Here is a 27,207-nt window from a genome sequence, read left to right on the forward strand (position 1 = left end):
ATTAATTTATAAAATATTTTGAAATAATAATATTCATTATTTTTATATAGTTAGTTTTAAATTTTTAATTTGTCCCAAAGGTATAAAAGAAGAATAAAGTAATAATCTCACAAATGTAAAAAAAAAAAATAAAAAAAATCAACGTAAACATAATAACAAAGCAAAGCCACATCTCTATTGCACCAATTAACCTAAAAATAAAATTATGTAAATATACAAATTTTCATCATCATGTCCACTTTAATGTTTTAATAATCTAGATAATTTGTGTGTCGAATGATTTTTATGGTTGTTTTACTAGTGGTGACTGAGTTTATCGCAGTATGAAAAAATTTTAATTTTATAGGTTTACAAAATAATAAGTCATTATTTTGTATTTGTAAATTAAAAAAAATTAGCATTTTTTTCTGTAATGACATTATGAGAATATAAATTTTTTAAAATTATGTCGATTCTGATATTATATATTATGACACAAAAAATTTATAACATTAAACTACTTTTATAAAATAGTCGTAAGGGACAAAAGTCTCCTTAGCTAAGAAGGCCAGAGTATCTGTAAATAAAAAAATTAAATAATAAATTTTAGCATAAAAAATTTATACTGATAGTTATAAAATTAATTTAATTATTTTTAAAAAAAATAATTGAATCTTGATAACTTTTAATCACAACATTAGTATTCTCGCTAAATTATATATAATAAATATTTAAAAAAAAGGGTAAAATTATAGATTAAAAAGATAAGCAGTAAAAATTTAAAACTAAATAAAACATATGCAGATAATAATATTTTTTTTAAACTATATTATATTGTTAATTTTATTTTTTGTAGAATATAAAGGTAAAGAAAAATAGAGAATGAGAGAAAAGAGAGAGAAAGATAAAAAAGAAGAATGAGAAAGGAAATTTGTTAATTTTGGAAGTTAAGAAAATTTTGTATTTTAATTATTATAAAAAAATATCTGGTGACACATTTTGATTTGTCAAATTACTAATATAAAGTATAAATTATATATAGAGTGGGAAGGATAGAGAAATAGAAAAAAAATAGAGGTAGATAAGAGAATGTAATTTTGATTTGTCAAATTACTAATATAAAGTATAAATTATATATAGAGTGGGAAGGATAGAGAAATAGAAAAAAAATAGAGGTAGATAAGAGAATGTAAGAAGGATGTTTACTAATTTTGGAGAAAAATATTTTCTCTAAATTTTAATAAGAGAATGTAATGTGAGATATTTTAGTTATTAAATTAGTTAATAATATATAAATAGGATATATAATATAGTTATATTTTGCAATTAGATAATGTTATGTTGTATATTTTGATTGCCAAATTTGTAATTAGTTATTGATAATGATATATAAGAGAGATAAAGTGAGTAAAGGAATGAGAAAAATAAAAAAAGAGGAAAGATTGAGGAGGAAAATTTTTTTTAATTTTGAAGAAAAAAGATTTTATTTTAGTTGTAACGAAAGATTCATATGTAGCACATTTTATTATAAAAATATGCAGATAATAATATTTTTATTTAAATTATATTATGTTATAAAAATATGCAGATTAATATATTTTAATTATAAAATTAGTAATATATAATAGAAATAGAGAGAGTTTGAGGGAATAAAAATGGATATAATAAAACTAAATAACAAGTGGATAAAAGTTTGATAAGTGGATATAATAAAACTAAATAAGAATAAAAATGTGATGATCAAGAAAAAGAATGCATATTAGATATAAAAATTATTTTGATAAGCGTCAATTTTATGAAATGAGAAGAATAATTAAACTTATTATTTAGTCTTTCGAGCCTTAATTATTTATATATAGAGTGAGCATAATCCTTAATTCACTGTAAGAGAGTTAGTGATTATATTTTGATAATATTAAAGAGATAAAATCTAAAATTATTTTATATAATATAATAGTCATAATTTTATATATATGATATTTATAATTATTATATCTAAAGTTATATAATTATTTTAATAATAATTAATAAATATTAAATAAAATAATTTAAAATTATTTAGATTAAGTTTTTATTATTTTTCAAACATGATGTGTTTTTTTTTTTGGGTTAGAAAACTCAGAAAGTGAAGGGCATAACGAGCGCGTCACCAGGCACCGACTGATGCATTAATTGATTATACATTATGTTGGCTGGCTGAACTTATGTTGACATAAAGAGACGCACGTTATCTTCATTGTTGGTTTTGGTTTGCTAGTCCGTAGTGAATGCAGTAGTAATGATGGGCCAAACTTATTATGGGGAGTTCTATGGTGCCTACAAAATTGGTGTCTAATTTGTCTAAAAGGTGAGAGAAGAGAGTGTGGGTCCTACCTTTTATATTTGTATCATGTAGTGTAAAAATTAGGCATGGTAGACAACACCACTTATTATTCGGTGGATGCAAAGTTGCAAACCTTCTTAACTGTTTTTAACTTTTTATTTTTTTGAGTTTTTCCTCTTGTTAGTATTAGGAGTCGACACTTTTGTTAAATTTTGACTAATATTTAACTATCACAAAAAAAATTGAATGATTTTATATCATTAAATACAATTTTATACCATTAAAAACATTATTAATAACTAAAAATCACAAAATCTGTTGGTACTTAGACTTTTTCGTTGATCCCCTATTAGCTAGCCTAGCTCAAATAAAGTAGCGTCAAGGGTCATGTGATAGCTCTCAAATTCTTTATATATATACAAGATAGTATTATTTTTCCAAAAAAAAATATTGATAACCAACTTCATATTTTGTCTTTTTTTTTTATTAAAGATAGAGAGACTCAAATTCGCAACTTCTTAGATGAGTATAAAGAGATTATGTTATTTAATCTATAACTCATTAATATAACAACTCAATCAATTTTTTATTGAATCCTTATTTTAAATTAACAAACTGATTTAATGTTTGTTTACTCATTATGCAGCTTTCTTCCTTCACTTTGTATTCTTCTTTTAATCATCAATTTTTCAGCACTGTTTGCCTTTCTATCGTCATCATATCTCTAATGTTTAGTGCGCTATTATTCGTCAATTTTGCAGAAAAAATTACGTGCCACTAATCGAATAATTCTGCAGTGTCATTTAATTATGTAGCAGCCTCGCGTGGATCACGAATCCTCAGTGGCATACTTCACATGTAGCGTCCTTCAATGAATTATTCAATTGACGAAGGAGATTCTAATTTTAGTGTTTTACGCGATGCGATGTGTTTGTGAATTATTCTTCTTCGGAAGAAAATTATCAGCCTCTGAATCTTCTTCCTGTTGAACATGTTTAATTTTAAGGTATTTATGATTATTTTGAATGTGTTTTATAATAATTTTTTGGATATATTTTTTTAATAGTTTTGGATGGATTTTGTATTAGATTTTTAATATTTTTTGTTAAATTTTGTATTTTTTTTAAATAAAAAAATGTAAGCAAGAAACTAACTTGGAAGTGTAGCCAACTTGTTTTAGACTACTCGACCAACTCAAATTGGTTACTTACAGCCAACTTGAATAATATCACTAGATGTGCGGATGATTATCCTGATATAAGATTTAGGTGGATAATTTGAGAGTGTAATGTATTTTTATTTTATTGAGACGATTTTAAAGTTTATTGTTCACAAAACTATTATCTACCTAATAATTTTTTTTTAAAAAATATGATTTTAAAATTTTAAAAACTAGAATTAAGTTCAAAAGGTAGAAACTCAGGTGCAGTCGACTTCATGTAAAGTTGATAATTTAGAGTCGTTAGATGATTTGACTGATTTAATTAAATTTTCATCTAACGACAGCTATCAACTTCACGTGAAGTTGACTGCAAGTGAGTTTTCACCTTCAAAAATACAAACCACCCAAAATTAACTACTACTGTGACCTCCCACTCTAATTATTCTCTCCGCCGTGACCTCCCCGCTCTCTCTCTCTATACATATATAGAGAGAAGAAAATGGAACACCCAATAAGACGGGTGATACTTAGGAGACACAACGACAACGACAAAGGAGTGAGGAGGAGTAAACGCATACTTTTTCTGGAAGAATGATTTGGGAAGAGAAAACAAGACACCCAATGAGACGGTGATGCTTGGGAGGCGTAACGATGAAGGAGCACAATGGGGAGGAGTAAACGCAATTAGAGAGAGTTGAAGTACCTTTTCTGGAAGAATGATTTGGGAAAATAAAATAAGATACCCAACAAGACCGTGATGCTTGGGAGGCGTAATAAGGACGACAAAGGAGTGGGGAGGAGTAAACGCAATTAGAGAGAGTTGGAGTACCTTTTCTAGAATAATGATTTGAAAAAAGAAAATGAAACTGAGACGGTGATATTTAGGAGGCGCAACGATGACGAAAGAGTAGAGAACAGGTTAAAATAAACACCCAATTACTTTAGAGAGAGTAGGATAACATTCACTATATATATGTGTGTGTGTTTTTAATTTTAGTGTGATTTTGTTATAAAATATTTTATATAACTATTTAATTATATATTTTTGTTAATAATTATTTACATAATTAATATATAAAATAACTATTTTTGTTGAGTAGTATTACACTATTAAATATATCTATAAAATTATTTTATATTATTAATGTATTAAAATAAAAATGTATATATATTCTTAATCCTTGTTTTAATTTATATGCTTAATTATTAAACACTGAAAAAGACACGCGTATTATTGATTAGAGTGAACCATATTATTGATTAAGCAATCGACCATTTTTTACGAGAACGGAAACAAATGAAGTTTGCAATTCTGTTGGGTGAAATAATTGGAAGGTGTGGTGACGCTTACGTCTTCGGAAAATGTGTACATATTTTTTTTCCTTTTGATTTATGTATTATTCGTTCGATCCTATTAGCTACGATATAGCCGCAGCACATATGTCACTACAAGAAAAATATTCATTTTGTCACACTTTTTTTAAATTACATTTAAAAAATAGTCTATTTTATGAATAGGTTATACCTTTTTTTGTGTTGTCTTTTTATAAGAGAAAATGATACACAGTTGTGGTATCATAAAAAATGTAGCCTTAGATATTATAAAAATCATTTATAAAGCATAACCGTAAGTTGATATTTATAGGTTCACTTTTTATATCAATGAGAACGTTTTTAAAAAATAACCTATTTGTTAAATTTTGGGTGTATTTTAAAAGTGATACCTAATGTATCTAGAACAAAACACTTGACACTTGGTGAATTTTTCCTCTCTTAACTTTTTCCCGTAAGTATGCACACCCAGCTCCTCTTAACTTAGTGAAATTTTGACCTATTCCCTCCAAAGCTCGTCATCACCCTTTCAGAGAAGAAAACCCTCCAAAGCACGAACAAAACTTTTTCAGAGAAGATCGAAAACCCTCACCATCGCGAAGATACTTAGCCAAATCGCGAATGAAACATAACACTCATCACCCTTGTTAGCTTTCCCTTCTTCTTCGCGCCACTCATCACCCAAATCAGAGAAAGAGTCTGCTATCATCACACCACTCACGGCGTAACTACTCACCTCCAGGAAGACTCTGCACTCACTCATCTTCACCACTCACCCCGCAGTCACTCATCTTCACCGCACCATCGCTTCTCTTCGTTGTGCGCTCACATCAGGAAGATGCTGCGCTCAACTGAAAGCCTTTTTTTATTTGCTCATCATCGTCGAGAAGGTATGCATCCGATTTTAGGGTTTCAATTTGGGGGTTTGGTACGATAATCTGTGAACTCATGAATTGATTTTGTGATTTTGTGTTGCGGCGTAGGAGAACTCATTCTTGTAGGTTCGTTCACCACAAGCCCTAGGTTCGTTCGTCTATTGTCTTTTCTTGCGATTTTGTGTATCAAGCAGCGGAGGAGATAACTCAAATCAAAACTTCAAGCAGCGACGAGACTGTTGGTATGCCTCTTCCCCCACTATTCGTTTGTAACTGATTCATCTCCACTCACCGCGATGGAGAACTGAGATGGTAGTGACGATAAACCGGGACAATGGTGTGTATGAATTTTCTGGTTTTGCGGTTTTTTTGAGGGTTTGTTGTTCTGATTTTTGGAGTTCTACAATCTTTTGTAATTTTTGCTTCTTACTGTGTTAGAGTTTTCTTTTTTATTTTGTATTTTGCTTTATGATTTTGCATCTTGCTTTGTTAGGGTTTGTTGATTTTACATTTTGTTTTTGAATTTTGGGCATAAAACAAATGAAATCATCATGTTTTGTCTTGTTTTCTCGAAAAGTTGGGTAAGAGATGTGAGATAGTATTGTGGTTAGACTTGGTTAAAATTATATGTTGTATATTTGAACCAAAAAGTTAATGTGTTTTGTTGAGATTAATACTTCCATTCTTTACTAGTACTTTATCTGGAATTGGAGATAGTACTTTAGTTCTTTTTTAGGATATTTTTTGCAAAGCTTTAGCATGGAATTGAAACAGAGTTTTGAACTAATTTAACATACAATCGATGGGCAAAATTTTGTCTTAGCTTAGCTGTTTCAGCAGCAAATTTCTGTAGTCTTGGCTAAGAAATTTTTAATTGGTGATTGCTATGCATGCTACTTTTATTGTTTCAAATCTAAATTCTAATACAGAGTGAAATAGAATTTTTTAAAAAATTTAATCATGCAAATTTTGTTAGGGGGGATCTTCGGCAAACTTCAATTTATTTGGTTCGTAGATTACATAATTCAATTCTGAATCTAATTTCCATCCATATCTAGAATTACCATTTGATGATCCTCACTGCTGGTTGTAAATGGTGCATAAAGGAGGTACATAAAGCTTGCTGCAAAAGTTGTATATGAATTTGCTTTTGGCCATGAAATCCGAGGGTTGTGTTCGATTTTTATCTCACCTCCCTACCACCCGAAAATTAACTGGGTGCAAAATCATTTTCCTTTAAAGAGCCTTCATGAGAATAGATTATCAAAAAATTGTGCATTGCTCTTATGACTCTTATTTTTTTTTTACTCTTATCCGATCATGATGGTTGGATGCATTGTTTTGTTCCTTTTTTTGGAACTGCTCATTTGCATAGTTATTAGTTCTTTTTTTGCCATGGCCTTATGCTTATACAGTCAATATTCCATAACATTAGCTTGTTTATCTGATATTCTTGTACCACATTTGTGAATTAGTGGTTTATGTTGTGTAGATGCTTAAATAAGCAATAGTTTTAAACTTGGACTACTATTGAGTAATTCAGATGCATCAGCTATAGTTAAAAGTTTGGTGGATTGAATTTAGAATTTTAATATGCTTAAAATTTTATGGTTGTAGATCGTGGGAAGGTCAGATCAGAATTTGGATTGGATACTAAATGAAATTTGATTTCCAACTTCATTCTTAAACAGCAATCCTAAAGTGTGTGCTGTCTTAGCGCTGATCAGAAAGCAATGTCCTTCCATCTTGATTTCATGAAGTTGAATGAATCCATTTTCTAAATTCATAGCTCTGTGCCTTTCTTCTACTCATAAGCACTAACATAATTTTTTTTTTGTATTCTTTTAGGAATAAGTAAAGCTGCAAAATTCATGAGAGCCAATTGAATTTCTCTTTTTAAAGTACCGAAAGAAACAGTAGAGCTACTTGAAAAATCTGACCTGTATTTCTTTAGCCCCGAGCATCCTCCATTGATCGAACCAGCTCAGAAAGCCTTTGACTGGGCCGTGGATGAGAAATTGAAGTTAGGTATTATGATTTCTACCTTTCAATTCCATGCCAAAATTTGTTTAATAAATGAGTTAGACTCATTGTCAGTTCGGATTTTCCATTTCGTATTGTACTACTTTGCAAGTTACTGTTGCACGAAATTAAAATGAACTAGAAAGAAACTTTGAGTTGTCTTGTGGCCCATCTAAAAATGATTTTAATCTGTGTATGACTGTGGTAATATTACATGTCAGAAACATATAGGATTTTAATCTCTTTATGTATTTCTTTGAAACTTACTTGGATATACGACAACTTAAGGCACTTTTGGATGTACTTCTTTATGATCTTTATGTACTTCTTTTAAGACTGGAATTTTTGTGAGAGAACCAAATCTTGAAGGATTTATTATAGAGAGATGCTGTCCACGAAAAACTATTGTTAAAATCTTTGATAGAAATCAAGGGATTGCTGAGTGAAATTACTTGTTGTGTTTTCTTTGGTTTATGCTTTGTGCTGTGCTACATTAAAAAGTGAAAGAGATTAATGCTATTTTAGACCTTAACGTTGCCTCCATTGACCAAAACCTTTGTATGAGTGCACATTTTGCTGCTTAGTGTTGTTGATTGATTTCACTCTTAATCCATACAAAAAGGAATAAGATTGATTCTGGATTTCTGTATGCTTGTCACTGTTATGGATTTATTTATTATGTCTAATTTGATTTATTTATTTCAAGTTCATAAATCTGGGTGAGTTTATGATTTTGCATAAATAGCCTTTGTTTCCAACCTCAATCAAACCAACATATATTGTTCTAAAATCTCGGTAAGGGAATTTAGTAACCTTAATTTCAAAGTTAACAACAAATAAATAAGTAAAATAATTGATCTGCATTTCTTTATTTCAGATACTGCACTTATTTAATTGATCTGCCCTGTTTCTATCCAAGGAACAAGCTTTTGCCTTCTTCGATTTCGCCTGCTGCTCTTCACGCTTCTAGTAATAATTTTAATTTTTAACTTACTATTCACTTGCAAAATGCTTTTACTTAAATTTGATAATAAAATTTGTTGATTAAATATTTATATCTTTTGTTTTAAAAAACTCCCTCCTAAAATTGTATATAGCAACTGCAGGATTGCAAAAATATTATTATAATTTGCGTTTGAGTTTATTATGAATGGTTGCAAAAATATTATTAGAAAGTTGACTTTGTTTTTTTGTTTGCATTGACCAAAATTGAAGGCGGAAGTTTTTCGTTAAGGTCTTCCAAGCAGATTTTGTCAAAACGTTGATCATATCATGGCAAGGTACATTGCACACTTTAATTCTTTTGTTTTGTTGGTTTTGAAATTGCAATTTAACTTATTATATTTGTACTATAAATTCTATGTTTCTCTTTATTTGTTTTACCTCAATGGGTTTCTAGAGAATTACTTCTAAGACTAGGAACTATTTCCCAACCTAATTACAAGGCTTTGAAAGTCTTTTTCATTGCCCATTCTCTTTATAGCGAATAACACCCTTCCTCCTCTATTCTTGTTATCTTCACTTTGCGACCCCTTGTAAATTTTCCTACTAAAAAATTTAATAATTACCGATTATGTTTTGTGATATGCCAAAGGATTGGATGGATCTACCGAGGTATAGCAAAGAGTATATCAATGGTGTTATTAGTTTTTTAGACTTTGCATACTCTGAGGGAGAACTGGACTGACGACAAATTCAATGTCCTTGTAAGAGGAGTTGTAACATTAATTGGTATAGAAGAGATGTGGTATTTGACCATTTAGTAGCTGACGGATTTATTAAGAGATATAGAATATGGATTAATCATGGGGAATGGACAATCCCGATGGTGGTTGGCGATGACACGGATGATGAAGAAGGTGCACGCGATGACATCGAAGGACTGCTTAATGATGCATTTAGAGATGTACCTCATGCTGAGGGTGTTATTGTAGGTCAAATTGAAGAGGCTAAAAAGTTTTACAATTTAATAGATGGAGCAAGTCAAGAGTTATACCCGGGTTGCAAGAAATTTTTTACATTATCTTTTACTATCCGTCTGTACTTGTTAAAGTGTTTGAACGGTTGGAGCAATGCCTCCTTCACTTCACTTATTGAGCTATTGAAAGAGGCAATGCCTGACATTAACATACCTTCATCTTTCCATAAGATGAAGGCTATGATAAGAGATTTAGGTCTGGATTATAAAAAAATTTATGCTTGTCCTAATGATTGCCTCCTATATAGAAAAGAACTAAAGGATGAAAAATAATGTCGCGTGTGTGGAATTTCTCGATATACTAAAAATTCTAGTGATGATAGCAAGAACTAACCTGATAAGAAAGGTCGTCCTATTCCTGCAAAGACTCTAAGATACTTTCCTATAATTCCAAGACTTCAGAGATTATTTATGTGCTCAAAGACGGCAGCTAGTCTGAGGTGGCATGATGAGGAGCGTGTAAAAGATGGGACATTAAAGCATCCTTCTGATGGCTTGGCATGGAAGAACCTTGATGAAATGGATGAAGAATTTGCAAAAGAATCACGCAATATTAGACTAGGCTTGTCAAGTGATGGGTTCAACCCATTTCGTAGCATGAACATTTCATAGAGCACGTGGCGCGTGATGTTGATGGTTTACAACTTGCTTCCGTGGATGTGCATAAAACATGAATATTGTATGCTTTCTTTGTTTATTCCTGGGCCACAATCACCTGGTAAAGACATTGATGTGTATCTACAACCATTGATAGAAGACTTGAAATTGTTGTGGAAAATAGGGGTCGAAACTTATGATGCATTAAAGAATGAGACCTTTCAAATGCGGGTAGCTCTTTTGTGGACAATCAATTATTTTTTTGCTTATGCTATGTTGTCTGGGTGGAGTACAAAGGAAAAATTGGCTTGCCCTTGTTGCAACAAAAATACCTGTAGCTTACAACTAAAATATAGTCGGAAGACAATTTATATGGACCATCGTGTCTTTTTACCCATGGATCATCCATAGAGAACCAATACAAGGTCTTTTAATGGGATGCAGGAATTAAGACCCCTTTCACCTGTTATAGAAGGAACTGAAATCTTTGAGATGCTATAAAATTGAGAATGTTTTTGGGAAGAAGCAAAGTACATTAAATAGTTTTCCATAGAATTGGAAAAAAAGATCAATTTTCTTTGAATTGCCTTACTGGCACAAGAATCCACTGCATCACAACTTAGATGTCATGCACATAGAGAAGAACATACTTGACAGTGTAGCTGGAACTCTCTTGGATATCCCAGGCAAGACAAAGGACCATTTGAATGCTTGATATGACTTAAAAGTTTTAGGTATCTGGAAAAATCTTCAACCAAAGGAGGTGAATAATGGCAAGAGAACAAAGTTGACAAAGCCATGTTTTTCTATGATTGCTGTAGAGAAGTCAAATTTTTGTGGTGTTTTGAAGACAACAAAGCTACCTAATGGTAGTGCTTCGAATATATCACGCTGTGTACATCTAGGAGAAAGAAAAGTTTCTGGGTATAAGACCCACGATGCTAACTTTATGCTTCACTATTTACTACCAATACTGATTAAAAGCATCCTTCTTGATCATGTGGCCATTTCGTTGATTCGACTAAGTTCATTTTTTGTCGCTTATGCAAAAAGTTCATCACACTGGAAGAGATAGATCTACTGGAGTTAGAGATTGTGGAAACAAAATGGTTCATCTTCCCATTCATTTAGCAAATGAGGTGAGATTGGGTGGTCCGGTGCAGTTTCGTTGGATGTATCCTCCAGAAAGGTACATGTGTATATTAAAGTCATATGTTCGCAACAAAAGTTGCCCCGAAGATTCTATTGCAGAGGCATATCTGGCTGAAAAGTGCTTAGCTTTCTGTTCAAGATATTTGCATGGAGGTGTGCAAACAAGACTTAACAAGCGGTCTCGGAATGATGATGATCCTAACGAAGACGAAGTTGTGCCATCAAAGTTATTTTCTAACAAAGGTCGTTCGTTAGTCATGGAAAATGGAGAACCAATTAATCTAGATGACATATCAAATGCTCAACCCATGTGTATGTATTACACAATTGTGAAGAAGTCGCAGATTATGTTAGGTAACTTAATCAAACTTATTTTTATTCCAATCAAGTTCACTCATATTTTTTAGATCAAACCTAACTATTATTAATTATAGAGAGCATGAGGAAGAGGTTAACAATTAGCGGGGAACAAAATGGAGAAAAGCAAAAGTTCACAACAAAACGTTTGTGCAGTGGTTTGAAACTCGTGCGAGGGATCCAAATGTACCTTTTGGCTAAAAGAATTATCTCGAGGTACAAGCTCTATTGCAAGAAGATTTTCTGGATATGTAATTAATGGATACAGGTTTCACACTGTAGAACGTGAGGTAAGGAGAAAAACACAAAATAGTGGTGTCACGTTAACTACTTTAACTTCAAGCTTTGCAAGTACTAAAGATAAAAGTTCAATCCAAGACACTGTAGCTTATTATGATAAGTATGGTCTTACATTTGTTTACTTCCATAAGAAATGCTTCCATAATGAATCTTTCATACTAGCATCTCAAGCATCAGTGTTTTTATGTGCACGATCCATATGAACATAACAAATATTATGTTATGAAAACTGTCCCAAGAGACTTATTTAAAACAAGCGACGAATCTGAGTCTGAGACCCGTCAAACACACTATAGTGAACAACACGAGCGTATAATGAGCCATTCCATACCAGCTGATGATGGTGAACTTATTCTGGAGAGGACTGATTTACGACCCACGGTTATTGAAATGGTTCCCCAAGTGACTTCTGCCCAAGAATATCAGGCAGACTTTATTGGAGATTTTTATTCTGATGGGTCATCCTAAGCAATTTATTGCTTAATATGTACATACGTATACTTAAGTTTTCTTCTTCACCTTTTTATTTGTAAGTAATACTTATTTTTTTGTTAATTTGTCAGTCTCTTACATTTTTTTTATATTGATTTTGATGGGTATATTGACTCTACTTAACTAATTTTTTTGTGTAGGAATAAGGAATTTATTGATCTTAAAGCTTCATCAAGTAAGAATTTGCTTAGACAATTTGAGGCTGAGACAAAGGATTGTAATTGAACGCAAGAAATATGAAATGGAAGCTGCAACTGCTAATGACAAGGAGAAATCTGAGCAAAGGGTGGATGAACTAGAAAGTCAAATGGAGATGCGTGCAACCAAAGGGTAGAAGAAATCCATGTCAAAGAAGCTGGATTTTAGTCATTTGCAATGCACTTTCGATTCTATTAGCAAAAGGACTAATTCCATGCTTACCACCTTGGAAGTACAGCCTTCGCAACAGCCAGAAAATAAAAAAAGAAAGGAACTATTAACTGTGCCTACTGCTGAGAAAGTCAAGAATGGAATGCAGGGTAGAAAATCAACACAAGGCTTGAAGAATTCTAAGCCTACAAACATGGAGGCAGATGAACTTACAAGGAAGCTCGAAGCAATTCGTAAAAGGAACAGCAACGTGCCAACAAGTGTAAGCCAAGAGCGGAGTTGTCAAAGTTCTACTCAACTCACAATCAACCAAGGGCAGCAGCAGAATATTCAACTCACAGATGAAGAGACTGAAATAGGACAAGATGACACAACTTTGCCTACTCCTGAAATTACCCCACAAAATGAAAGTGCAATGTTGGAGCAAGGAATATCAACAAAAGGTAAGAGGATGCCAGGAGTGAAGGCTACAACAATTGACGAATTCTTAAAGGAAAATGGGATAGACATTGAAATTGAAGGACCAAGCACTGAACTAAGCAAGGACGGGGAAGAAAGCATGGCACTTGATGAAGACTATTATCAACATGTGATGGAGGACATTGATGATGAAAAAGGTACTATTTTTCTATTTTTCTATCTTTTCTTGTAAATTGTAATGCTTCTTTTTTCAATTGACATCACTAATTTATCCTTAATCTCTTTCCTAATGAATGAAACTAGGAGAGCCAAAGAAGAAGAAAATCCGTGGAAAAACAACTTGTAGGGAGATTTATGCAAGGACTATGGAACAGCGGGAAGAAGTCACTTTTGGTATTGGACAGCCCATAGGACCAACCGACCAAAATGTTTCTAATTTAACTAGTTTTGTTAGCACGATTGGTAGAAATAAAAGATTCGTTAGTCTTTTGTACACTAGTTGGCATGCTGTTTCTCCTAAAGCTCAGAAGTTCATGTGGGACTATGTTAACGTAAGACACTCGGTAATTATTGACTTCGATTTTTTTATTCAGCACAAGAGCATATAACAATTACTTATAATCATGCAGACCAAATATAACAATTACTTATAATCATGCAGACCAAGTTTATCCTCCCAGACAGTGGAAAAAGTGGGTAATGCAAGCGATTCGAGATGCTTGGAAGCGGTTCAAAGGAAAGATTAAGCAAAAGCACTTCGTTCCCTGTGATACTATTTAAGATATGGTGAAGAATCGACCACCACAAGTACCAAAAAGTCAATTCATAAAATTGATTTATTATTGGAGTCATCCTCTAATCCAGGTAAAAGACTATATATGTTGAATTTTTATGTGTACGCTTTATTTCTAACATGTGATAGTACAAATGAAATTTAAATAGTGCTTTAATGCAACAGCAAAATAGTTATATTGAATAGACCTAGTGATAATAATTGCCTAATAATAATTCAGGGGTTGTTGGAAAATAAAAATGTCTTTAGTTGCATACAGCAATCTTCTTTTGGGCTTGACTTCAGGCGCAATGAACCTGCACTTGTGATACTTGATTTGAACCTGCATTTGGACCAAAGCCCATGATTATTTAACGAGTGAATGTGACATATTTTTCAGTGCTTTAGCTTAATAATGCAGCCATGCTAGTATATTTGTCTAACTCATTATGCTGAACATGTTAGTAATTGTATGCTAACTTTTTATTCACTTCCAATTAATAAGTCAAAGAAACAAGCAACACAAGGAAAAACAGAAGTTTCCACATCACATGGGGCCAATCAATTTCGAAAGAGTACGAATGGCTCTGGTAAAATTCTTTAATATGAAAGAGCAGATTTATATTTGCATAAAATGAAGGGAGAAACCGAAGTAAGATCTTGTTTTGCAGCGAGCAACAAAGAAAACAAACGAGGAACCAAAAAGGTTTGAGATATTCATTGCTACCCGAACAAGTCGAAAGAGGAAAGAAGTTGATGAGGAAACATAGACTGCTATTGTAAGAGTTCATTGAATCATTCATAATTACATTTCAAATTTAGGATATGGTAACTAATTCAATTTTGAATGTTTCTTCGATACAAGAAGACATCCAACACCGCCAAGCTGCTGGTGAAACAGAAGATGAAGCATTTGAGGCCTTATTCGGGAAAGAACAACCAGGTCGGGTAAGGTTGTATGAAAGATCTATGACAAAAAGTGATTTAAAAAAACATGCTGAAATTAATGAAATCAAGAATCGGCACAAAGAGGAAGTGTCTAGTCTGAAGGATAAACTTAGACACATATAGGCCAAACAGCAAAAACAAGAGGAAGAGATTCATGGGTTGTAAAATATGGTCAAGTTAATACGGCAGTGATCAGAACTTGGAATGAGGCCAGAAGAACTAGAAGCTTTATTACAAGACACCCAACAGTCTTCGATTGAGGCGAATAACGGCCATGGATCAACTCATTTTCTGAACTTAGATGTGGTATGTCCTTATCGGTTCCTTGTTCCATAGTTTTTTGCTTGCATTTACATTAATTGCTATGGCTGAAAATTATATGTTGTTGGCTTTATTAACACCAAAGTTGTATTGCTATGGCTGAAATTTGTTTGTGCAATTCTGGTTGTTGTATTTCTGATTTGGGGCACTTGGTACATACGAATTTGTCCCTATATCTAATTTAAGTGTGAAAGTCTGGTTAATTAGTGCATGAACAGTGCTATAGGGACATATAGGATTGTGTTAAAGGAAATGGAAGAAAGAAACACCTGTAGATTTTCATGGTTTGAATGAAACAAGATAATGCATAATTCCTTGAATTCACCTCTTTTGCCGTGACCATGTTTTTTTTTTATATACTTTCTTGGTTTACTATGTCTACGTGTTCCCTTCATTACAAGCTCAAGTGGGAAAATCTTGTAAAATGTTGCTTTTGATTTGAACAGAATAATATTACTGTTTTCTAATCTCACCATGTATGCTAGTAAAAAACTTTAAATTCTTACCTTTTGTTTCTCAAACGTTCTTGCTGCACTGAAATACTGATGTTGTATGTGTAAGGTTCTTTTATGCCGTAATAATTTACTACAAGTACATGTTGGCGCATTGGCAATTGCTATTGCTCTTCTGTCTTAAGTTGTGTCGATCGAAGTTCTTCGTCTCCCTAATATGTATTTCACAAAATCAAACTTTTAATCATATTTTGTTTCGGGCATCTAGAGTAGGAGTATAAACTTTTTAATCACTTAAATTGTCCCTAAATTTAACCGTTTCAGGTGCTATTGTAGTTGGTTGCAGGGGTATCAAAAATTCTATGAGTACTTTGCTGGTTGTGGTTTAGTAGTAGATGTAGAATCTAATTTTGTATATTATATCTAATTTTTAGTAGTAGATGTATACATATAAAGAACTTAGTATTTGAGGGTTTGGTGCATTTCAAGTTTTCCTCACCTTCAATGTGTTTGATACAATGTGAGTGTCAGAGTCAGCTTGCTTTTTAGTAGCTTTTTTATTTGTTTTATTTTATTGTGTGAATTTGCTTTTGGAATTTTCACTATTGGATCCTTGGTTTTATTTTTGAATGTTGGCTGATCTGTTTTGTTATGGTAAGAAATATGCATGCTGAGATAAAGATAAGAAGTCTGCGCATTTTGTTAATAATGTTGCTAGTTTGATTTATGAGCTTATTGATTGTGTGCTCCTTTGGGTGATTTTACACTTGAGCTGTTTGATGAAATGCGCAATAGGTTTATACATATAAAATCTAAAAAAAATTATAATTTTTGTATACTAAAATCTTGATATAACAAAATTTCATTTAATTTTTATAATTACGAATGTTATTATGAATATTTTTCTAGCTACTTTTCTATATAATTATGCAGGGTAACAATGAAGATTAAGCAATAAAGATTAAACTTATTATTATTGTGGTTTATTGGCTAAGATAGATTACTGTTTAGAATCTTTACATGTATGGTTGACTAATGACTTTTATTAGAATATAGTTATGTATGTAGGATATGTTTTGTTGTAGAATATTAGTAGTAAATTCTAAGTGATATTATTGTTATTTTGATATGGCTATGCTTATTTTAGTGTGAGGTGTATGAATTTTTAGAATTAACTTCATTCTAGTACTTTTGGATCATTGTTACAAATATATTTTGGTTAGAGATAATTTTTATTATTTAAAAAATTATTTAGTATAATTATGTATTTATTTTTATTTTATAATATTCAACTCATTTAAATAAAAATGTAGAATTATTATACATGTAATCATATTATTAACTATTATATTGTATTAATAATTATTAGAGAATTATATATATAGAAAAAAAAAACGAGACCTAAGGCTACACTTATATACAGTAGCTATAGTATACAAAAAAAGAGGGATTTAAGGCTACACTTATAAAAAGTAGTCATGGTATACAATGTGGCTACGCTTTACAGGTGATGCAGTAGCATTGAAAAGCGTAGCCTATTATGACAAAAATAGAAGTTGAAAAGCGTAGTCTTTGGTCATGGACAGCATCACTTAAAAAGCGCACCCTATTTTCAAACGCCAAAAGCGTAGCTCTTGGTGTAGAAAAGCGTAGTCTTTGAGAATAGGCAACGGCCGAATAGGAATCACCCCAGAAAACATAACTAACCTAAGGCATCATTTTTTTCAAATTTTAAAGACAAAAAATATTTTAAAATTTTTATCAAATTTTAAAGACAAAAAATATATTTTATTTTTTTAAATTAACCTCTATTTTCAATTTTTCTCCTTTTCTTCTAACATCATAATTCCATCCACTCATCAGCAACCACCGACCACCCTTGCTACCGGTGACCATCATCGACCACCCATCTAACTATTAACCATTCTAAATTTTTAACTCTACATCCTAAATTTTATGACCTAGATTAGTTTAATTCCATTTAAATTTTAAATGTTTTTTAACTTGAATTTTCAATGTTCTTATTAGTTTTAGTCTTGGATATTTTTTTAATATTTAATTGTTGGTTGATGAAAAATATTATAGTTATCAGAATTGGATCAAACTAATTAATTTGATTGAAAAATTAATGAACCAAATTTATAACCGGTTCAATTCAGTTTTCAAACCGCCTAATAAACAGAACCGATCAAAGTTGGTAAGAACTTGTGAATATCGTCTAAAACCATGAAAACTAGTAGAATTTCGCTCGTTGTTTTTTGTGCCTACGTACTCCTTTTGTCACTAAATTATATTGTTTCGTATTATTTTAAATGCTAATTATTAATAATATAGTAAAAATATATAATAAATTTTTATATATTATTTTAATTTTATACTCAAAATTATTTTATATTTTTTATTTACGTGAGACTGATTTTGTCGGTTCAACTTGTAATTCATTGATTGAATCAGTAAATCAGTAAATTAATAGTTTGACCAATTTAAATCTGACAACTATGAAAAATATTAACTCCTAATACTTTTTTATTTCTAAGAGTTCGAAGCTTTTATTTTTAACTAATGTTAACCAATTTTTTTATTTCAAATTTTAAACTCTAAATTTTAAATTTTAAACTCTAAATATTAAATATTTTATCTAATACTAGGCATCTAAGTATTTTTTTGAATTAATTAAATTTTTAACCAAGTTAGCACTTTTTCTTCTTCTCTTTCTTCGTTATTATTATCGTTAACTTCTTTTTTTTTTTTTGCTTCTTTGTCTTCTTCTTCTTCGTCTTATTCTTCTTTTTCTCCTATAAATTAAATATTAAGAAAACTTGAACATAAAAATTTTGATACAAAATACATAAATTGGTGCACATCACACAAATTTTTGAAAGATCATATATTTAAAATATTGATATCCAACCAATAAAATATACACAGTACGTAGATTTTTGTGTATAACACAAGAATCTTAGTATAGTACAAAAATTTTGATGTACAGCATACAAATTCTTAGAGAACTATATATTCATAACATTGACTCACCTAATAAACAAAATATACTGGTAATAAAATTTGTGTGCTATACGTAAAAAAATTATATATTATATACAAACATGTGTATATTATATTAATAAGTTTGTGTTATGTACAAAATTTTGTGTATTATATCAATAAATTTTTGTAGTCTCCAACAAAAATTTATAAATTACAGAAAATACAAAATACGAAAGAAGAGAACTGATACTATGTTTGACATATACCTGTATTCTTTTCTATTGGCATCACTCCAATTGAATTGGGCTTGATTATAAAAATACTTGTACATGTAATATCAAATTCTAAAAAAGATAGTTTTATAACAAAAAAAATATTAATATTAACTGCTTAAAGTTGATTTTTATACTTTTTCTGTTTTTAATTTGTCTATTAATATTTAGAATCAAGCTGGCAGATCAACTATTTATCAACTAATATTAATTAATTTTTTTAAACAATTTTATTTCTAATTTACATTATCATTACTCAAACAATCATACAAAATCACATATAAAAAAATATTCAAAAACACATTAAAAAAATTAAAAAAATTATTTAAAGTCAATTATGGTTTTGTTGAAAATAAACCATAAAAAATAGTGTTGTAAAAATAGGACCGGATCGACTGATTTGACCAAAAAATTGATAAACCAGTAATCTGGTCCGGCCCGATTGGTCCTATGGTCCTCCCAAGGAGTATCAAACCCATGTCTTCTTGCTAGGCACCAATAAAGAGCGCCACCAAGCTGTTGTGTTCATTTGTAAATTTATGTGCCAATTATTCTAAATATTATATACATACACAACTAAATTATTTTATATTTATTTAATTTAATTTTAGTTTTATACTCAATCTTTTTTAATTCTTTAGAATTTATAGAATTATTAAAATAAATATCAAATATTTTAATATTTATATTTACATATTAAAATGTTAGTAAAGATATTTATTTTAAATTTTTTAGAGTATTGAGTTAGTAGGTCTTCAAAAATTTTGACTTAGGACTAATTAGTAGCGACTATAAGCATCACCACTAAATTTCACATGATAAATTAATAGAGGGACATAATGTATTCATCATTTACTATATCTTGAAGGACCAAATTGGTACTTTATTTTTTTTCAAGGGCTAGTTAACCTGAATTCGAAAATTTTAAGGACCTAATTGTCACTTTATTTAAATTTTTACTATTTTATATTTTTTATTTACGTACGACCGGTTTTATCAGTTCAACCAGTGATCTACCGGTTGAATTAATAATTCAGTGACTCAATAATTTGACCGATTCAATTACCGGTTCGATTCTGACAACTATGATGAAAAATTAGATGAAAATATATGGTTGAAATTAAAGTGAAATGTTGATAGTGTAAATAAAGGAGAAAATTATTATTAAAAAAAATATTTTAAAAAGACAAAGAAAAAATTGATTAAAATTAATTATAAAAAATTAATTATATATGCACTTACTCAAATATTTAATATATTAGTATATGCTAAACTACTTTAGTTTATGCAACAATTTGGTTCAGTTTTTAAATTTTAGTTAGACATAACTATCACTTTTATTGCATATGCACGGATGAGAGTCTTTTTATTCAGACACGAGGAAATAGAAATAAATGTTAACTGCAAAAGACAATGACGTGAATAATAAAGTAGTCTTATTATACTACAAATGTACAAAATAAAAGATATATATATGTAATAAGGTATGTCATTTTAAATTAGTCAAATTTAATTCAAATATTGATTAAAATGTCAAATCATAAAACAATTACTCAATATATGTGGAAATTCACCAAAAGATAAATGTTATAAGGTGATAGTTCATTTTTAAATTCATCTTTCAGACTTATTTTAAGTGAAATTTTTGTTCCACTACTGTATGTTTATATTCATTTTAATTAATGTTATACATTATGATTTTTGAACATATTTTTTACGATATCTATTTTTTATAAATTTGATCATCATGCATCTTTTAGAAAAAGATATATATTATTTTTTAAATATTTTTTGTAGACTTTCTTTTAAAATAATTATTAGGGAAAACATTCATATCTATTTTTTTTAAATTATATACGTTAAAAATCAATCGTCAAATTCATGATTATATATAAATTCACTACCAAACAAAAAAAAAATAAATTGACTACCAAAACATGCAGTTACCTGGATCAGCTATCAAGATCTCTGTACGTCGAGTATAAACAGTATGGGATTCACGTCCAGTCTCAGGTACCCACGCCACACTTCACTTTTTTAGTTAAGCAAAGTATCGTCGTCTCTAACATTTACGACAAATTTTAAAATTATTTTTAATATTTAAATTATCTTATTTAAATTTTTAATATTTTAAAATTGATTTAATATTATTCTGTCGTTAGGAATTTATTAACGGAATTGACGATAGGACAAAATTAAGATAATTTTAAAATATTAAAGACTTAAATAAGACGAAAACGTTAGGGACAAAATAATACATAAAAATAAATTTTAATTTTATCATTCACTAATATCAATCTTTTACGGTACATAATTATTCAATTATTTTTTAATCACCATCTATGTAAATTATACATAATTACATTACTTTGATTCTAAATAATTTTTTTATAATTTTACTCTTAAATATTTTTACTCATCATGAAATGTTTGTAGAATAATTAGAATTATATTACTTTATTGTATATATATCATTTTCCCCCATAAATTTATGTACTAGTCATTCTATAATCATTTTATAATGAGTAAAAACTTTTAAGAGTAAAATTATAAAAAAATAAATTTATTTAGAATAAAAGTAATGTGATTAACTATAATTTATTTAGATGTGATTAAAAAATAATTAAATAATTATGTACCGTAAAAAATTAATATTACTGAAGGATAAAATTAAAATTTATTTCTATGTATTATTTTTGTCCCAACGTTTTCATCATATTTAAGTCCCTAATGTTTTAAAATCGTCTCAATTTTGTGCCGCAGTCAATTCTGTTAACGAATTCCTAATGATAAGACAATATTGAGTCAATTTTTAAAACGTTAGGGACTTAAATAGGACGATTTAAATGTTAGGAACAATTTTAATACCTACCCAAAATATTAAAGACAAAAATAATATTTTACTCCTCTTTCTTTGAGCCAATTATTTTTCATACAATAAATGAAATTGTGTAATGTATTAAATAATAATATAAGTTTAAATTAGTATATTTTACAAGTGTGATGTATAATATAAATTGTGTGTATTGATTTTTACAATAAAAAAAATTGTAATTCACGATTTTAGAAATTATAATTTTTAAATTAAAAAATTTAAAATAATACTCACAATATTTTTTATTATTTTATTTTATTTAAAATCGGGATTCACAATTTCTGATTATTTTTTTAATTTTTTATTTATTTAAAATCGTGATTCACGATTTCTTTTTATCCTGCATATCTTTTGTATCACTGTATTACGCCTAAAGATCATAATATTAATAAAAATCATCAATAACATTCCAATACAAAAAGAAAAATAGCCACTATTTTCTCTCCTTAGTTTTAGTTTTTCCATATCATGATAAAAATTTAATTTTTATAGTATTTTTGTTTTTATTATTAAAAATTTGTTAAATATATTAAAAAATTTAAAAGATTATTTTTTATTAATAGGTTTTCTATAAATTTAATAACATCTAAATAAGCACAGAGTATTCTTCTTAAAGAAATGGTTTCTTTCTAGAAATTAAATAAATGATGGTGTTGATGAATGAAGGTACCACTTTATGTAGCAACGAAGATGGCATCAGAGATAGCATGTATAGAGAAAGATTCACTTTTCATTCCAACACCAGAGGCTTATGCAAAAGCGGCCGTTCGTAAAATTGGGCATGGGCCAAGGTGCACTCCTTATTGGGCTCACTCTATTCAGTGGTTCTTTGCAGGCTTAGCCCCGGACCCACTTCTCGATGCTTGGCGCTTTTCTATCGCAATGCGCCGTTGGAAAGGAATCCAATACTAATCCTACAAGAAAAATTTTAAATATATCTAAAATATCTGCGTTTTAGACTTTTAATTATTTTAACCGTTAATTTCAATTAATATATATTATATATATTTTTTATAATGTATAACGATTAAAATAACTAAAATATCAGTATTTCAGATATACTAAAAACTCTTCCAATCCTATATATTAGAAAAATTATTTGACAAATGTTACAAACTTCAAAGTGTATTCTACATCTTACTTATATGGCGCATAATACCTATTTGTGTGGGGCTCTATGAAAGAGATACTCATCACAAGTGACTAAAAGTGATCATAGTATTATGAACCAAATAAAAATAAAAGAATGATTCACATGTGATCGATGTAAGGCCTAATCAGGCATTAGTTTTTCCTATTCAAATTAAGTGTGGGTGAAAGTGTTTTTGACTGTTTGGGGATTATAAATAAGCATTCCTCAACTGACAAATGTCTTAATGCTTACGACAGTAAAACGGATGTTTTTTTGATAGGGTATGGCAAACTGTCCTGATAGATCAACTTGATTTTTTTTTCCAACTTTATATTTATTTTATTTTTCTCTCTTTGTTTTATTTTGCTATCCTATATATATGTTCTAGTCTGTTTAACTTGACTTCTTTTAAAACACATATAGTTATTTTTTTTTTAATCACGAAATTCTGTTTTTTTTTTTGTTTTAAATTTTTTATTCGAAGTTTTTTGTTTATTAAAGAATAATTTAAAAATGTTATTTTTTATATTTTTGACAGCAATTTAAGAATAATGGATATTGTGATAGATGCCTTATTAACGTGGAGAATTTTAAAAAATTATATTATAATTTGATTATTTTTATTTGAATTTAAATAATAATTAAAATTTCACTTATCTTTTTTATTTAATTAATTTTAATTAGTTTTACTATTTAGAAAAGGTTAAATAATGAATTAGTTTAAGTTCAACACACTAACATAAAGCATAACGAACTGATATTTTAGACCTATTTTACATCCATTTTTGAACACGCCTCGCCCTGCTTTGCCACTCTTGGCCCCTCTGATATGAAGTGGGTCAGCCAATGACACAAAAAAAAACAAATTGCATATTGAATTGGGTGGAATAATTGATCCAAAATGACCTGTAAATAAAATAAATCATTCATCATCACATGCATATGCATGGTTAGTTGGGACTTGGAATTTAGACAAATTACAACATTTATGCATTGTTGATAAGAAAGAACAACCCATAACTAATAGCTAGCCCATTTGACAAAAATAAAAAAACCAAATGACAAATTATACCCTCTGCTGCTAGTGTCCTGAGGTACGAAGTGTTTGCTATTTGGAGAGGGTCTTATTTTTGTTTGGGAGTGTGGATAACGTAAATATTAATAATGTGCATAGAATACAGAGTGAAACTGTATAATAATGTGCAGAGAATATAGAGCTTGTTGGACTAACCATGGAAGTTCTCAATCACCGAGGAGACTTCAGAGAGAAATAAGTTAATGGGATTCTCATCTTATAAACTCTTCATTCTTTTTTGTTTTTTTATGTGAGACTAACTTCAACACTTCTCACACTTACAACATTAACAGAGCTTCCAGAGGTAATCAAGCAGGTGAGCCTGTACCGTCTTATAGGCTGGTTTTTTTTTCCCTCTTCATGTTTAGTAAGTAAAAGATAGATAAAAGAAAAATAGAAACTCCTATATTAGACCAAAAGATTGTCGATGTAATTTCAATTTACAATAAAGAAAGGGGAGGTTAAACGATGTCATTCAGCAGCAAATTCTAATTATGTCTCATAAAGTATGGACAGAACTATCCTAATTATTCTTGTTGCATATTTGCATACCCCTCTCTCTCATTAACTGTATGGAACTATGGATAGCTGAAGAGTACAACTTGATGTCTAAAGAATATTTTTCAGATAATAATGTTTAAACCACATTCTAATATAGGCACCACTCAAATAAAGATTTCAAAAACAACTTTTTTTAAAGATGCCTACATGGCAAAACATAAACCATATATTTTAAAGTCACACTTTTAACTACATAACACTTAAAACTATAGCATTTTATGAGAAAAGCGTCACCTAATGGAAAAAAATAAATTAGAAGATTTAAGAGAAAAAATAATTAAATTATCAAATTAATAGATCAAAAACTAATGATTTTAACTAATGTTAATTGTAATGATACCGAATTCTTAAAATCAATACAAAATGATTTTTCTCAAAATCTTTATTTTACTATAAGTTTTATTGAAGGACTTCAAAAACCTGAAAAAACTTATATTTCACATGAAATTTCTAAAATATGCTACCATAGAAATGATTCTCCACATCTCTATCATACATTTAACCCACAATTAAATTCTATAGTAGATATGTTTGAAGAAATATTACTATCCATAAATTTTTAAAGAAATAAGAAAAAAGAGGAACCTAATATAAACGAAATTAAATAAATATTAAATAAATATTTTCAGAAAGAAAATTCCAAAGAAGAAAAAATTCAAAATATAGCCAACATAACAAAACTAAAAGTAAAACCACCGTTGAAATTATGAATATTGAAAAAAATTAGAAGAAGTTACAATGCTTTTTAAACAATTAAAAATGGCTCAAGAAAATAATATTATGGAACAAGAATTTCAAATAGAAGAAGAATTAGTAAATTCTGAAAATATAGAAAATGAAGAACACATTCTAGATTATTCAAGTGACGAAGAACCAGCTATTCCAATACAAGTAAAGAATGAAGCTGGAACATCTAAGGATAATCAATCTCAATTTAAATGGGAAACAGGATTTGAAAATTATGCTTTTAAAAAGGGATTTATAAATAAAAATTCAAAGTATACAAAAATACCATCAAAGTACGTTCCTAAAATACAGGAAACGGAAGGAGAAAGAATGCTCGATTTAGACTGTAAAAAGAATGAAAAAGAAATTTTTGAGAATTGGTTGAATTCCTTCTTATTAGAAGCTTTTACTAATCCAAAACTTAGTGAATTGTCTGGAGGAGATATCTGGAATTATATAGGGTTTTATACTAAAAGAACTGTAAGAGATTATATGACATCAATAGAAAACCAAATAATAGAAGAATTAGCAACAAAAACAACAATTTACGATAAGATATTACATATAATGATGGTTCTATATAAAGAATTTTTTGGAAAAAATATTATAGATCATAGACAAGAAGTCTATAATAAAGAATATCAAGAAGCGAAAAATCATTTAGCTAATATTCAAATATATGATTTATGTAACGTAGAATCTTACATATGTGAATATAGAATACATTATTATAAACTAAAAGAAGAATATAAAAACCATTATCTTAGTATGTATATAATAAAACTTCCATACCCTACTAATGAATTTATAATGGGAAGATTTATAAGAGAAATAAATAAAGGAACAATTGAAAATAATTTTGGAGGAGCAACCTCTGCAATAAGAGAGGAAATAAAAGAACGTTATATGCAAGAAGCAACTCAAAAAAGATTCGAAAATATAATTAGAATTTGTTGTCAGGATAATGAAAAAATACCTCAAAAATATGGTCTTAATAAAAATTTTTAAAGAAAAAGAAAATATCAATTTAAGAAAAGAAAATACTATCCAAATTGGAGAAAAAATAGGTATTTTAGAAAAAGAAGTAACAATAAAAACAAAAAACAAAAAAATGACTATTGTCCAAATAAAAAAGAAAATTGTAAGTGTTGGTATTGCCAAGAAGAAGGACACTATGCAAATAAATGTCCAAAAAAGAAGGATAAAAAATATCTTACCAAATAATTAGAAATTGCTAAGTCTTGTTTCATGGAACCATTAGAAGAATCAGATGATAACTTAGACTATATTTTTAAATATATCTCAGAGACAGACTCAGAGACTGAGCAATAATGCCACATTTATTACTATAAAAATAACAAAAAAGTTTATAAATGCTTTCATAGATACTGGAGCAACACAATGCTTTGCTAGTACAAATATAAAACTTGATTGGAAAAAATTAAAGAAACCATTAAGAGTTAGAATAGCTGACAAATCAATACATAAAATTGACCAAAAAGTAGAAATAGCTGAAATATTTATTCAAAATTATAGGTTCATTGTTCCATCCATATATATGTTAGATTCTGGGATGGATTTTATCATAGGAAACAACTTCTTAAAGCTATATCATCCATTCATTCAAGAATTAACATATATAGTTTTAAAAGCTCCACACGATTCTTCAATAAATCAAAAATCAAAACGTATAAAGATACCAACTACTACTATAGATAAGATTTTAAAAT

General features: G+C 29.2%; 3 protein-coding genes across 7 annotated transcripts in view; all 3 read left to right on the forward strand.

Annotated features, from left to right (window-relative positions):
- The window catches only part of LOC107481602 (very-long-chain 3-oxoacyl-CoA reductase-like protein At1g24470), a 32,167-nt gene extending 9,246 nt beyond the window's left edge, over nt 1-22,921 (forward strand). Inside the window, exon 3 of the mRNA XM_052259096.1 lies at nt 22,650-22,921. Coding sequence (XP_052115056.1) covers nt 22,650-22,895 — 246 coding nt within the window. The 3' untranslated portion in view covers nt 22,896-22,921. The remainder of the gene's footprint in view (nt 1-22,649) is intronic.
- On the forward strand, nt 5,233-16,992 carry LOC107481843 (uncharacterized). Of its 5 annotated transcripts, XM_052259099.1 has the most exons (12): nt 5,233-5,686; nt 5,780-6,008; nt 7,520-7,699; nt 8,571-8,662; nt 8,909-8,973; nt 12,710-13,555; nt 13,662-13,921; nt 14,020-14,222; nt 14,636-14,720; nt 14,802-14,909; nt 14,999-15,384; nt 16,785-16,992. In XM_052259099.1, exons 6-8 carry the CDS (start codon nt 12,913-12,915, stop codon nt 14,056-14,058), a joined length of 942 nt encoding a protein of 313 aa, XP_052115059.1. In that variant the 5' UTR covers nt 5,233-5,686; nt 5,780-6,008; nt 7,520-7,699; nt 8,571-8,662; nt 8,909-8,973; nt 12,710-12,912; the 3' UTR covers nt 14,059-14,222; nt 14,636-14,720; nt 14,802-14,909; nt 14,999-15,384; nt 16,785-16,992. The 5 variants fall into 5 exon arrangements, with proteins under 5 accessions (XP_052115059.1, XP_052115060.1, XP_052115057.1 ...); XM_052259100.1 differs by lacking the exon at nt 16,785-16,992 and having other exon boundaries at nt 14,996-16,773; XM_052259097.1 differs by lacking the exon at nt 16,785-16,992 and having other exon boundaries at nt 14,999-16,771.
- On the forward strand, nt 8,981-12,665 carry LOC127745701 (uncharacterized). Its single transcript, XM_052259102.1, has 2 exons — nt 8,981-11,774; nt 11,855-12,665. The coding sequence occupies exons 1-2, from the start codon at nt 11,312-11,314 to the stop codon at nt 12,034-12,036; spliced, it is 645 nt and encodes a 214-aa protein (XP_052115062.1). The 5' UTR covers nt 8,981-11,311; the 3' UTR covers nt 12,037-12,665.
- Nucleotides 22,922-27,207: the final 4,286 nt, after the last annotated feature.

The sequence above is a fragment of the Arachis duranensis genome, chromosome 3 (genome assembly GCF_000817695.3).
Source record: "Arachis duranensis cultivar V14167 chromosome 3, aradu.V14167.gnm2.J7QH, whole genome shotgun sequence".
NCBI classification, from domain to species: Eukaryota; Viridiplantae; Streptophyta; class Magnoliopsida; order Fabales; family Fabaceae; genus Arachis; species Arachis duranensis.

Bases quoted from the DNA above. Each gene is read 5' to 3' on its own strand.
- LOC107481843 (XM_052259099.1), top strand. From the start codon at position 12,913: ATGTCAAAGAAGCTGGATTTTAGTCATTTGCAATGCACTTTCGATTCT. The intron at 13,556-13,661 runs GTACTATTTTTC...GAATGAAACTAG, and splicing joins GGACATTGATGATGAAAAAG to GAGAGCCAAAGAAGAAGAAA. The intron at 13,922-14,019 runs GTAATTATTGAC...ATAATCATGCAG, and splicing joins ATGTTAACGTAAGACACTCG to ACCAAGTTTATCCTCCCAGA.
- LOC127745701 (XM_052259102.1), top strand. From the start codon at position 11,312: ATGCAAAAAGTTCATCACACTGGAAGAGATAGATCTACTGGAGTTAGA. The intron at 11,775-11,854 runs GTAACTTAATCA...TATTAATTATAG, and splicing joins GAAGTCGCAGATTATGTTAG to AGAGCATGAGGAAGAGGTTA.